At 34.8% G+C, this 12,252-nt stretch overlaps 5 protein-coding genes across 8 annotated transcripts; 2 read left to right on the forward strand and 3 right to left on the reverse strand.

The window, feature by feature from the left end:
- Positions 1-560: 560 nt before the first annotated feature.
- LOC117606851 (adenosine 5'-monophosphoramidase HINT3-like) lies at positions 561-6,136 on the forward strand. Of its 4 annotated transcripts, none has more exons than XR_013062797.1 (5): positions 561-800; positions 983-1,100; positions 1,178-1,371; positions 1,448-1,601; positions 4,191-4,329. XR_013062797.1 is itself a non-coding variant. In XM_076690317.1 (4 exons), the coding sequence occupies exons 1-4, from the start codon at positions 726-728 to the stop codon at positions 1,484-1,486; spliced, it is 426 nt and encodes a 141-aa protein (XP_076546432.1). In that variant the 5' UTR covers positions 561-725; the 3' UTR covers positions 1,487-1,672. The 4 variants fall into 4 exon arrangements, 2 of the variants coding, with proteins under 2 accessions (XP_076546432.1, XP_034185664.1); XR_013062798.1 differs by lacking the exon at positions 4,191-4,329 and adding an exon at positions 3,383-3,517; XM_076690317.1 differs by lacking the exon at positions 4,191-4,329 and having other exon boundaries at positions 1,448-1,672.
- LOC117606791 (mitochondrial enolase superfamily member 1) lies at positions 1,709-3,531 on the reverse strand. The gene is made up of 6 exons (XM_034329700.2): positions 3,390-3,531; positions 3,222-3,324; positions 3,038-3,153; positions 2,803-2,957; positions 2,153-2,736; positions 1,709-2,087 (listed from the first exon to the last, which is right to left on the reverse strand). Exons 1-6 carry the CDS (start codon positions 3,468-3,470, stop codon positions 1,801-1,803), a joined length of 1,326 nt encoding a protein of 441 aa, XP_034185591.2. The 5' UTR covers positions 3,471-3,531; the 3' UTR covers positions 1,709-1,800.
- LOC117606816 (vacuolar ATPase assembly protein VMA12) lies at positions 4,873-5,873 on the reverse strand. The gene is made up of 2 exons (XM_034329758.2): positions 5,456-5,873; positions 4,873-5,382 (listed from the first exon to the last, which is right to left on the reverse strand). The coding sequence occupies exons 1-2, from the start codon at positions 5,871-5,873 to the stop codon at positions 5,132-5,134; spliced, it is 669 nt and encodes a 222-aa protein (XP_034185649.1). The 3' UTR covers positions 4,873-5,131.
- On the reverse strand, positions 6,015-7,124 carry Muted (biogenesis of lysosome-related organelles complex 1 subunit 5). Its single transcript, XM_034329796.2, has 4 exons — positions 6,896-7,124; positions 6,714-6,796; positions 6,268-6,456; positions 6,015-6,182 (listed from the first exon to the last, which is right to left on the reverse strand). The coding sequence occupies exons 1-4, from the start codon at positions 6,969-6,971 to the stop codon at positions 6,015-6,017; spliced, it is 516 nt and encodes a 171-aa protein (XP_034185687.1). The 5' UTR covers positions 6,972-7,124.
- A 1,026-nt stretch (positions 7,125-8,150) lies between these two features.
- Positions 8,151-10,402, forward strand: LOC117606831 (uncharacterized). The gene is made up of 4 exons (XM_034329807.2): positions 8,151-8,300; positions 8,602-8,746; positions 8,817-8,888; positions 8,944-10,402. Exons 1-4 carry the CDS (start codon positions 8,248-8,250, stop codon positions 9,103-9,105), a joined length of 432 nt encoding a protein of 143 aa, XP_034185698.1. The 5' UTR covers positions 8,151-8,247; the 3' UTR covers positions 9,106-10,402.
- Positions 10,403-12,252: the final 1,850 nt, after the last annotated feature.

The following is a 12,252-nucleotide window of genomic DNA, read 5'->3' on the forward strand; positions in this document are numbered from 1 at the left end:
TAATTAAACTCATGGAAGAACATTTGAATACTAGATACGGTATCGCATATCTCGATATTATATAAATACATACTACGTATAAATACAGAATATTCCATGTTATTGGGCCAAGCTTTTTATAAAAAAAATTTTGGAATTTTGAACTTTGCTTGATGTCATTTGCTGCGATTTTTAATTCTCTGCAAAAAATTACTAAGATACTTGGGTCGAAAGACCACTTGGATCTCCAGGTCTCTCCCTAAGATCTTTTAAACTAATTAATTTTCAACTAAAGTCCATTAATACATTTTTGTAGAGGATAAAAAAAACGCTTCGATTGATGTATAACAAAGTACTTAAGTAAGTACTTATATACATTTTACGGTTTTAAAACTATAGCTTGTTCCAGTTATATGGAACCGCAGTTCACCAGAGTCCATAACTGCGAAAAGACCAGTTTTCGTTCTTTCGTGCGCATCTTCGCCCTGATTGGCGATACTCCCAAACGAAGTGGAAAGCTATTGGCAGAGAGCTCTCTGCGTTCCCCCACCATCTTCCAACATGCGCGTCGTAGTTATGGACCCTGTCAACTGCGGTATAGAGATATGCGTATCTAGCCACCACTAGCCACGTACTGTACTTACTTGATTGTCAAGTAATAGAGAAGTTTAAATAAATTTTATATAAATTATCAAGAGAACAGTATTCATATTGGATCAAAGTGCAATATAATTGTATTACTTTACATGGCCACTCACGTGGATAATTGTATTTTTTGTAAAATTATAAATAATAATGCACCGAGCGAAAAAGTATACGAGGTATGAAACAAACGAGGTTTTGTCCAGTAATAATTTTAAATTGATCAGTAATAATTTACTAAGTTTTAAACATAGATTGTTAGGTTTTTATTTTTGGTACTGATTTACTTACAAAATTGCATAGTCAGAGGTATTACTTTCTTCATAGAGGTTAACTGTCAATCTTTAAATATATTTTATAGGATGACGACATGGTGTGCATTAAAGATATTTATCCAGCTTCGACGCATCATTATTTAATACTTCCAAGGAGGCATATAGCCAATGCAAAGGAACTTAAACCAACTGATGCAGAACTTTGTAAGAGTTACAAAATTATCACTTTATTGGCTGTTAATGCTTAAATTATATGTATCTGTAGATAATGATAATTTTAGATGACAAAATGATCTCTACCATGCACAGAATGTTCGAAATGCAGGGTTTGAATCCAGCTGAAACTCGTACAGGGTTTCATTGGCCACCATTTAATACAGTGCATCATTTGCATTTACACATTATTTCTCCAATAAGTAATATGAGTATTCTTAAAAGGGTTATGTTTAAACCTGATTCATATTGGTTTGTAAGTGTAAGTATAAATACAAAAATTTACGAAATTATTCACATATATTTCACTGTGGCACATAAATTAATATATTTTACAGGTAGATTATGTAAAATCATACCTTCAATCCAATAAGTAATATAGAGCAAATTTTATAGTTTATTAATAGAGGTTTAGAAGATTTATAAAAGGGCAAGATTAAGGGTAATTACAGTTAATCAAGGACTAGGAAACAATTGTAACATTTTTAAGAGGTAAAAATTTTGTTTCATATACACAGTCTACTGCTTTTATGGATGTTGTGATATATTTTTGTTATTAGTCAGGTTGTGTATTATGGTTATAGAATCAAACATTATAATTTTGCAAAAAAATATATTTATATCGAAAATAGTAACAATGTACAGTTGATATAAAATTCGTACATTAATACTTTATCTAAATTATGTATGATCAATGAAAAATACCTTTTTCATACATATATTTCCATTGTTCTCCATCTGGATAGGAATATTTTCTGATACAGTCGTCTTTGAATTTAGCCGAATAACCGGGTTGTTTAGGCGGCATGTAACAAGCATTCTGAACGACCACAGGATCTTCAAAATGCTCGTGTTGCTGATCGATGTATTCTATCACTCGATTTTCGGTGGTTCCGCTCAAGCAAATAAAGTCCCACATTTGAAGGTGTTGAACCATTTCGCATAGACCTACTCCTCCGGCATGGGGACATACTGGAACTGAAATAAAAGATTATTATTCCATGCTCAGTTACCTAGCAATAGTAATCATCTGTACAACCTACCTCCTATTTTTTTCGCCATCAAATAAACAGCTAGTATCTCGTTAATTCCTCCAATTCTGGCGGAATCAATTTGACAATAATCGATCGCTTTCATTTGCAAAAATTGCTTAAACATTACACGATTGGCGCACATTTCACCAGTGGCGACACCAACCCCATGGGGTCTCAATTCATTAGCGATTTTCGCGTGTCCTAAGACATCGTCCGGTGACGTTGGTTCTTCGATCCACGTTGGTTTAAACTTTATCAACTGTTTCATCCATTCTATAGATTCGTTAACGTCCCAAACTTGATTCGCATCCAACATCAATTTATTATCGTATCCTATCGTTTCCCGTATCATCTGACATCTCCTCATGTCGTCTTGTAGATTTTGACCAACCTTCGTTTTGAACGAAGTGAAACCAAGATTTAAAAATTTATTGCAAAGCTCCTTCACTTTGCTATCGCTGTATCCAAGCCATCCCACTTGCGTCGTGTACGCCGGGTACCCATTTTTCTTTAAAATTTCTTCTCGTTTCGCTTTTCCTTCTTTGCTACTTTTTAGTAACTGTATAGCTTCTTCTTTGGTAATAACATCGGTGCTGTGAGAAGGAAAACGAAATTGACTAAAAGGGTGATGAAAAATGTTTGTTTAAAACGTATCTCACATGTATCTAAAGTCTACAGTAGAGACTAATTGTTCCGGAGTTAAGTCTGTAAGAAGTTTCCAAACAGGTTTCTTTTCGATTCGAGCCCATAGATCCCACAGTGCATTTATTATAGCTGCTGTAGCAAGATGGGTAACACCCTTTTCGGGTCCAATCTATTGTTTTAAACCAAAGAATTATTGTACACATGCTTAAGTTTCTATGTCCACGCGTGTATGGGTGTATGTCACATTACCCATCTTAACTGCGATTCACTAGTCAATTTCCGCCAAAATGATCCAAAGTTTGTAAAGATTTCATTAGCTTTTTGTCCTTTCACCAAGTAGGACATTGATTTGCACGCTTGGACGACTGATAAGAAGTTGTACATAGTTATTATATTTTTTAATATATCATTTGAAATATTTAAATATGTATACCGATTTCTGTGCCTCTTCCCAACGTGAACGTTAATCCATATCCTTCGATGCCTTTGTTAGTTTTTATTGTAACATATGCACAAGAGTAATCAGGATCAGTATGCTACAATTTAAAATACTGAGTATTAGAATTCTATATTTATTCATTATAAATATTTTAGATCTTACCATAGCATCGCTACCATCTGCCAACAGGGACGTTGGGAATCTTACGTCGTTTACTTCAATTTCTGTGATTATTACTTCCATTGTACAGCGATTTTAAACAATGTTCGACTATTATTTTTCTCAATAATGATTCGAGTACTATTATGTAACAGTATTACATTTTATTCAATACCCTCGAAGCGCCAGTTAGGTCACACCAGCTTCTGTTCTTTTTATCATCTTACATAAACATTTAAATACAAGAGAATTATTATCTCTTGAATTCTACGCAAATGATAATACGTGGCCGTAGATAAGGAAAAAGTAAAATTTCTATGTTTTGAAAAGTCCGCCGTAGCTATTTCGCCGATAGAGAGCGTGACAGACGGGTACATACGTTAGTTAGTGTTTTGCAGTTTGGTTTACGTTTGATCCTAGCAGAAATCAATTTGTTTGTAAAAATGACTGCGCAAGGATCACCCGCAAAAATGAAAGAATTACGTTTACCCATGTCAAGGGTAAAAACGATAATGAAAAGTTCTCCTTACGTTGACACAATTGGTCAGGACGGATTGTATTTAGTCACGAAAGCTACGGTAAGGTTGGAACATCGAGGTTAAATGACGCTTAAACGTGATTAGTTTGTATATTCGAGTAGCTTCCATATTTGTTGTTTCGCGGGTTAATTAAAAATTTCTACTTTAATATTTTTAATATTTTAACGATTGATGGTTTCATCTTTGAATATGGGTACTTTACGAAACGATTATTTCTTTTGTGTAATGCATTTGAATAATCGGAAGTATGGAATCAATTTTTTAGGAACTGTTCATACACTATTTAACCGAGGAGGCACATCTACAAAACAACAAAGGGAATTCTTTAGACTACAAACATCTAGCAGAAGTAGTGCAAACCAATGATACATTGGAGTTTCTCAGGGAAATTATGCCCAGGAAGATAACAGTCAGGCAATTCAAGGAAATGATGGCTGCCAAGAATTCGCAGAGCTCATCTGAGAGCAGCTCAGATTCAGACAGTGATAGTGAGTCAGATACGAATTCTTGTTCTGATAGTGATAATAGAAAAGCAGATGGCAATTCTTCGAATAGCGAACAAGAAAATGAAACAAAAGAAAATGGTAACTGTGATTCAGGCAGCAACAAAAGTGAAGCCAGTGAAAAAAGTGACAGTGAAGATGAGACTAAAAGATAAGGAAACTGATATTTATTTTCATCTATACTTTTATACGTACAGAGGCTCTCTGATTTTCTAAGAAACAATATAACTTTTGCAAACATTTGGTTTTATGATAATGTTTCAAGTGTCTGTTAGTATTTGATATTTAGATGGATTACAGACAATAATTTTAGATGTTCAATATTATTTTTATATGTATTCATTAGAAATTATTAGAGAACTAAATAGAACATTGCCATTTATGTTAAAACATATTCATACTATTCCATATTTAGGTATATCATAAAATAATTATAACCACATGTACAAAGTAAAGGATTTATTTATTTTTCACAGTGCAACAGCTTAAAAAGCTCCATACTATTTTAGCTTGAATAATAATATAAAACAAAATAAATTCATCGATCTTTCTGTGCTGTTTTCCCCTTCAATTTATCATCACTTGTGCCACTTCATGTCCTGGCTATTCACAAATTATTTTTCCTTGTGTTTTCGTGTTTTTATAGAAATTGCAGAAAGCCATTTTAGAAGAATACACTTTCATAATAATGCTCTATAAAATTTTATTCTTGATGCAATTTTTTAGGCATAGGTTGTGGGACAGTTTCATATCCATCTTCATTTAATTTAATAGCTAAGAAATAGATTTCAGCCAAAGCTATGATCAATGCACAGATTATCCCTAACAACAATCTAAATCCAAAATCTAAATTTCCAATTATTAAGTCCACACCCTTGAATCCAAAAACAAAACCTGCCACCACAGAAAATACAAACTGTGCAACAGCTATTAGCTGTCTATTTATTTGCTTCACTGAAATATAGAAATAAACACGAATATATTAAATATATTTAAAAAATTCTTGATTTTAATTTTAAAGTCTTACTTTGGTAAGAGATACTGTCCTCTGGAAAATGTCTTCTATTAGAATCAATGCTTTTGGTCATAGCTTGGTATTCTCTAGCATCCTGTTGTGCTTTCAGTTTCTGTATTCTAGCTTCCAGTTCAGGATTTCTTGGTACAAGTTTTGGTGTAGGTAGTTTTATATCAGCTTCATCTAATAATTCGTGTAAATAGATACTTTCCATTTTAGTGGTCCTGTATTCTTCCAAGTACTTATTCAACCATCTGATGTCATCCAATTGAAGTAAGACATCTTTCTGGTTGTCTTTAGTAGATTTCTTCAAAGCAACAATACTAGATGGAGTGTTGCTTGTTTTCTTAACATTTTTACAAATAAATTCTATTAATTTTTTATTTGGTTTAATTTTTATAGAAGGGTCTTCAATCGATTCAACTACCATTCTTATATTTTCTAAATAAATCTTCTATTGTTAACAAAATAACATTTTTATGTACTAGATGCAGAATTGGCACTGCTTTATATTGTTATCATAAAATAGAGAATATGATTATTAAAGCATATAAATGAAATAGTTATCAATTTATGGTGTAATGTGTAATTTTCTTTCCAGGTCAATATAAAATTCTTTTATTTCTTTTTCTTTTTCCTCAAAAGTTTGATTTACTTTCTCACACTTGTCACTCATATCATTAACAAACTTTTCCCATTCTAGTTTCCTCAGTTCTCTGTTTTCCTGTAATGCTGTATCCTATAAAATCATAGGATGTATGTATTAGTGATACTTATGAGAGTGTTTCTAATATGTGTATCTTTTTTATATTGAATAATCATACAGTATCAAAGTTCTGTTCCCTTTGAAAAACTCTTTCGCACATACTCAGTGCGACATCGACGTTTGCTTTTAAGCTCGGTAAATGACAATCCCCAAGTTGTTCCGTTCGGTCGAGTTGATTTTCCTTCAATTCCGTCGTGTATTCAAGTATTTTGAAAAGACGTTCCACTTCCGTGTCGCCCCGTTTTTCCTAAAAGGGTACAGTCTTTGATATTCCTCTTTTTCAACGATTAAGTAATAAAAAAGGAATTTTTATTTCAACTATCAGTCAGTAATGAACCTTGCGTAACTTTTTTAGGTTATACGTAATGATTGCTACTGACGCATCCACCCAACAATTAATAAAGGTTTTTATAAAAATTAACGATTATGTACGTTTCTACTATTGTGATCACGATTTTCTCTGATATAAAAACAGGAATACTTCGGAGAAGTTGAAAAATCTACCTGGAACTCGCGCAAGAAGAACGTGATTTCACCTTGGACGAATGGCCGGTGATCGAACAGTCGGCTCCAAATCTCACCCGTGTCTACGAAAACGTGATATCGCGAATGTCATTATGATAATTGTAACAGGAAATCGTATACTTGTAAGTTACGTATTTACAATCAGTCGGAATATGCCGCACCTTTAATTACAGACGCCATGTTCCTTCGTAAAACGGGTGCACTGCTCGCGAATTTATTGCCATTGTTTTCGCGCATCGCGCCTAATACAAAAGTCCATGTAAAGAATGTAATTTTAAAGCTTTAAAACAGTGTTAATTTGTTATTACAAAAGTGTACCAGTGATCAGTGTTAAGAAGGTATAGATTTACCACTAACTACAACAACTTTTGCATTCACTGTGTTGCTAGCTTTGAAATTATGTATATTTCTGCGTTCTTATCAGATTTATCAATATTCATGCGCAATAAATTTATATAAAGGGGAAGAATTACAATATTGCGAAATGCAAACGTAGTTTTAAAATAGTAGAACGTAGATACATGGTATTTGTTTAAATCATCAGAGTCAAACTTATATAAACTTCATTTTGAATCGTACTGCCTGAGGATTTCCGGTCTCTTCGTTAATCGATAGAATTTCTTTATTAGAATTTGTTTATTGGTTATTTTTGGCAATTGTTTGAAATTAATAGGTATTAAGAATTGTTATCGAAAAAATTCAAAACTTTTGTTGTTTCGCACTGAAAAAGTAATTCGCTATTGTGAATAGCGCTAAACTTTCTTGAGCTTCTCTGCAACGACAAATATAAGTTCCATTTCTTAGGTTGTTGCACAGATTTTCTCTTTTTGTCTAGAAAAGTTCGAGAACCTTTCTTCTTAGTCGCATATAAGGCCAGGGAAAGTAATTACAGATGGGAAATTGCTGGAGGAAAATGGTCTTTCCATCGGATTTTATGATGGATTGACGTTTAAATCAGAAATAATTATTCGACGCTTAAATGGCGAATAAATTCATTCTTTTCAAGCCCTGGGAACTTATAAAATTATTATTGCTCTGGTTTCTTGATCAATTTGAGATTCAGGCTTATCACGAATTTTTTAATTCTTCCATTCCAATTAAAATGGACCAATCAGTTTTTATTAATTAGATGTCTATACAAATTTTATTCGACTCTGCAATTATTTTAAACAAATAGAATATCGAAATTAATCCTTCGCCTTGCGATATGCAATCATTTGATAGGTGTTATTTAAGGCTTGATTGGAATAGAAGAGACCGGGCATCCGACACCCGGTTTGTTCCTTTCTCACGTTGCAACGCGATGCATAACTTATCGATGGAAAATTTGAGACGTCCAGAGGGTATCGTACACGACTATTGCATCGTGTGATCGGACGTATATTCGATGGGAACGGTGGTAGGGATTCTCGTAGTCTATAAATGAAAAGTTCCACTCGATTGTTCGTCTGTTTCGCGAAACTCCGCTGGTGCTTGTATCGATCCGAAGCGTGGAAAACGTCATCGATACACAATGGATCGTTTCCTGCATTTCGTTCTGTTGTTCGCCGTTTTGCCCTTTGCAATGTAACAATCGTATTCATTCTTTTGTTCGTTTATATTTTGCTGTAAAAAAAAAAAGAAAGAAGGAGAAAAATATTGGAAATAGTGCGCGTTAAAATCATTCATTTTATCGCGTTATTGTTAAATTTTATTATGTGATTGAAACACTTTTAATATTGAAAACAATTTATTTTTTATATGGAATAGAATTTTCAGTAATATTCGTTTATACAATTTATTCGTCACTGCTTTTCTATTGTCACTAAATAGTCACTAAGTAATTTATAATATTTTTTTTTCTAATATTTTCTAGTATTTTTTGTAGACGGGGAGCCATCGAAGAGGGAGGCTGCGAATGCGCCGTGTTTCAGGCGGGATCGTCAGTCTCAATCATCGAACGCCCTCTTCAATATAATGTCACGTGCAACAGCGAAGGGGAGGCAAGATGCCAATTATTGTGCGTCGCATTGGTCAGTAATTAATTTCCAAAGTGTCGCACATCGTAGTCTGTAAAGAAAAAATAAATATAATTTTATACAGGCCCAAAGTGGCAGAGACAAGGCGCCGCAAATGATTTGCGAAAAAATGAACGCCCATGTGGAAAATCTCCAAGTAAGTTCTTCTTTTATTTTTAATTAATACCTTTGATAATTATCGAATATATTAGGTGGCGGTGTACTCGAAAATATGTAACGCGATTAACTGGAAATTCACCGGATTGAAGAACTCGGACCTGATATGCTGCCACGAGGGGAAACCGATACCTTGTTCCGGATCATCATCGATCATCAATGACTGGATGGATTCCATTACTCCGTTGAATCCGTAAATTCCTTATTCCTTTTTATTACATATCAAAACATTTATTATTTTATTCATAAGTTTATTCGTCGTTGTCGTATATATATATATTTATCCAAGTTGAGTATATATAATTGTGGAAATAAATTCTAACGTTTGTATGAATCGCATGGAAGGGATTTAATTGATTGTAGTTGAAAAAGGAATAGTATTATTTGAAATAGCTAGTTGGATAGGGAGAACTTGTTCGGATACGATACTTTGTACTAGTTAGTGAACAGTGCAGATAACAGATATTCAGGGAGGTGACCTCAGGGCTTCAAATATTATTCCACTCGATCCTTCATTATCCTCTGAACACAAATTAAATTCCTCGTTATAAGATACAATTTTGTTCAATTAATTTATATACTAAATGAAAATGGTGCAAAATAAAAAGAGGAGGAGACGACGAGGAAACGTTTTACGAATACAAGACACAAGTCTCAGTTATCTGATATTTATGCATAGAGAAAAAGAAGTCGGACGAATGTATTTCATTCGTCAACATCTCGGTCTCCAAATCTCTACAAGCAAACCAGTTTCTTTTATTTTTATGAATTTCATTTCGCGATCTCGTTTGCTCGGTAGATTCGATCTCGCCGAAGCGCGGTGGATCAAAAGCATCCCCCCGGATAAAATCCACCGGCTTAAAAGCATTAAACGTTGTCCGTCTGCGTTCGATCCAAAGAGTTTTCGAAACGATTATACACGTATGGAAAGCCGTCTCTCTCGTGGGAAGAAGCAGCCAGAATACAGAGTACGGTCTCAGGGTATCCGAGATATCTTCTATTTCGTCAATGGTGTTCAGAGATTCTCATCCCGGCATCCAAGCCATTATATGAATAGAGGGGTTTGTTATCGCTCTACCGACTTCCTGTCGATGAATCCTTCGTCTCCGTATATCGAGCATGCCAGCCTAAAGGTCTATTGTGTACCCGCGGTTTTGTCACCTTTTCTTCTCCAGATTTAATGACCGAACCATTCTCGGTACCATTCCATTTCTCTTCTCGTACGATATTCACCTGTAACGTTATTTTCCTCGAGATTCCTCCAAAGATTCGCATCCTTCTACTTTAAAGCTCGATACACTCGAGAAATCCACTGTTTCCGTACCTCGTGTCACGTAGTTACATTAACTCGCTCTAACAAGGAAGCTTGCCTGTAAAAGAGGAGATACGTCGGAAAATCGGGTCAGCTGTTGTTACTTCGAGTTGTTGGTTTGCACAGCGCCAACATTGTGCCGTGTAACACGTTGACTTTGACTACTAGCCTCGAAAGAGGGATACGTACGTGCCAGAAGTTGGCCGAAGTAATCGCTTGCAGCCAGTCTATTGGCTTCGAGTGTGGTCCTTCAGGAAGTGCAGACAATTTGCAATCGTGTTGCATTTAGTTACCGCATATCGAATAGTCAATTTCGAAATGTATATATCAATCGTAACAGGATTTCATCAATTTTTATCTTCACATCGGTCATTCGATATTCAACAATTTAATGTTCAAACGAAGGTAGTCTATGAAACGTTAAAAGTAATCCATGCCTGGCTGAAACGCTGTTCGATATTCTCTATTAATCTATCATCGGGTAATTTCCATTCGACAAACATCCTTAATCGTACGATTGGAAATGGTACATACCGGTAAATCCGTTCGCGTTAATTTGCCTTTCATATCTCCCGTATTCCTTCGCCTGTGTGGGTGCGTTATCCGCAAACCAAACCGTGTACCATGCATCGTTCCGACACAATTAAACGAAACGGAAATTGGGATAACTAACTGTGAGTTTCCTGTTTTCCTTGCAAATCTTCCTGCATAAGTATCTGTATCCATGATGCGTTTATTCAAATCGTGTCGCATCGAAATTTTTATGTTAAATCCAACGTATTTGAATTTTGATTCGTTTCAAAATTAATCTTTGTAAAGCTCAGGCATTTCAAAGTCGCTTCGAGTTATTTTTGAAAACCCCAGGATGTAAATTCAGACCCTCCCTTGACGAAGAAGTTAGGGTTGCGTGATCAGACTTTGACGAGCAATCAGTGTCAGATGTTAAATTGGACAGCCAAGTTTAATTAACCTTTCCTGCATTAATCCTTTGAGCTTTGTAATTTTCAAAAAATATGGTAATTTATCGCCAAAGCCGCAAAGTCGACTTTAGCTTCGCGCAGGGGAACAAAGGATTAAAAATCACAAAGGAAAATCTCTGCACAATTGTGAAATAAATCTTTATGAAACGAAAGCATGAATTCGCAGCGGTTTATCCAATAATGTGTCGCGTAATCGAATCTCCGGGGGTAACGCCAGTACAGGACCGACGGGTGAGAGCTACATTTGCGTAAATAATTCTACACCGATAGGATAATCAATGCGTGGGGGATTACGGTGTACATATATCGTTAGTTTGTTACCGGGGATATTAGTTTCCGGCTGTTTCTGCGCGTGCATATGAACACAAAGCGTGCGAAACGATAGATATTCCCGCGGATATGCTCATTAGAATACATCATCTCGTACAATGATACTGTGCCTCTCACTGTTCGCGCAAACAATATTAATTCTTCAAATTTCATTTTCTCCAATCAAACATCACAATAGACATTAATATTTGAAGCATTTAGAATTTAAATTTTGGGGAGAATTTCCCTGAATCTTATAGTAAATTATTTATAAAATTTCAGCAGGTAAAAGGATTTTTATGAAAAACAGCTTCCATTAATCGAATAAGCGATTCATTTCAATTAGCCAGGTGTCAGGTAGCCTTTAAATTTCCATCACCTTACACGTGGCGTTAATCCATAGATCGGTATGTTTCTTAAAAATAGAAGAGAAATTATTGAATTTCATTAAGAGGTTTCTGCTCCAAATATCAGCGGTGCTAATGCGCATAATTATATCGCGCCTCGCTTTGATTACTTTCCAATAATACTTTGTGTAATTTTCATTGCACCTTTGGTCTGATCTAATTACGGTCCTTTCATTAGGTGCTCGATTTTTATCTTTGCATTCTTATCCGTCCACTTTCTATTCATTATAATGGATGCTGAGTGCTTCAAACGTCTTCGAAGACTGTTTTATTAATTTCCAAGGCTTTTTTACTAATACTTCTGTTTCTTTTACAGGTGTCATCGATTAATTACGT

This window comes from Osmia lignaria, chromosome 9 (genome assembly GCF_051020975.1).
Source record: "Osmia lignaria lignaria isolate PbOS001 chromosome 9, iyOsmLign1, whole genome shotgun sequence".
Lineage (NCBI taxonomy): Eukaryota > Metazoa > Arthropoda > Insecta > Hymenoptera > Megachilidae > Osmia > Osmia lignaria.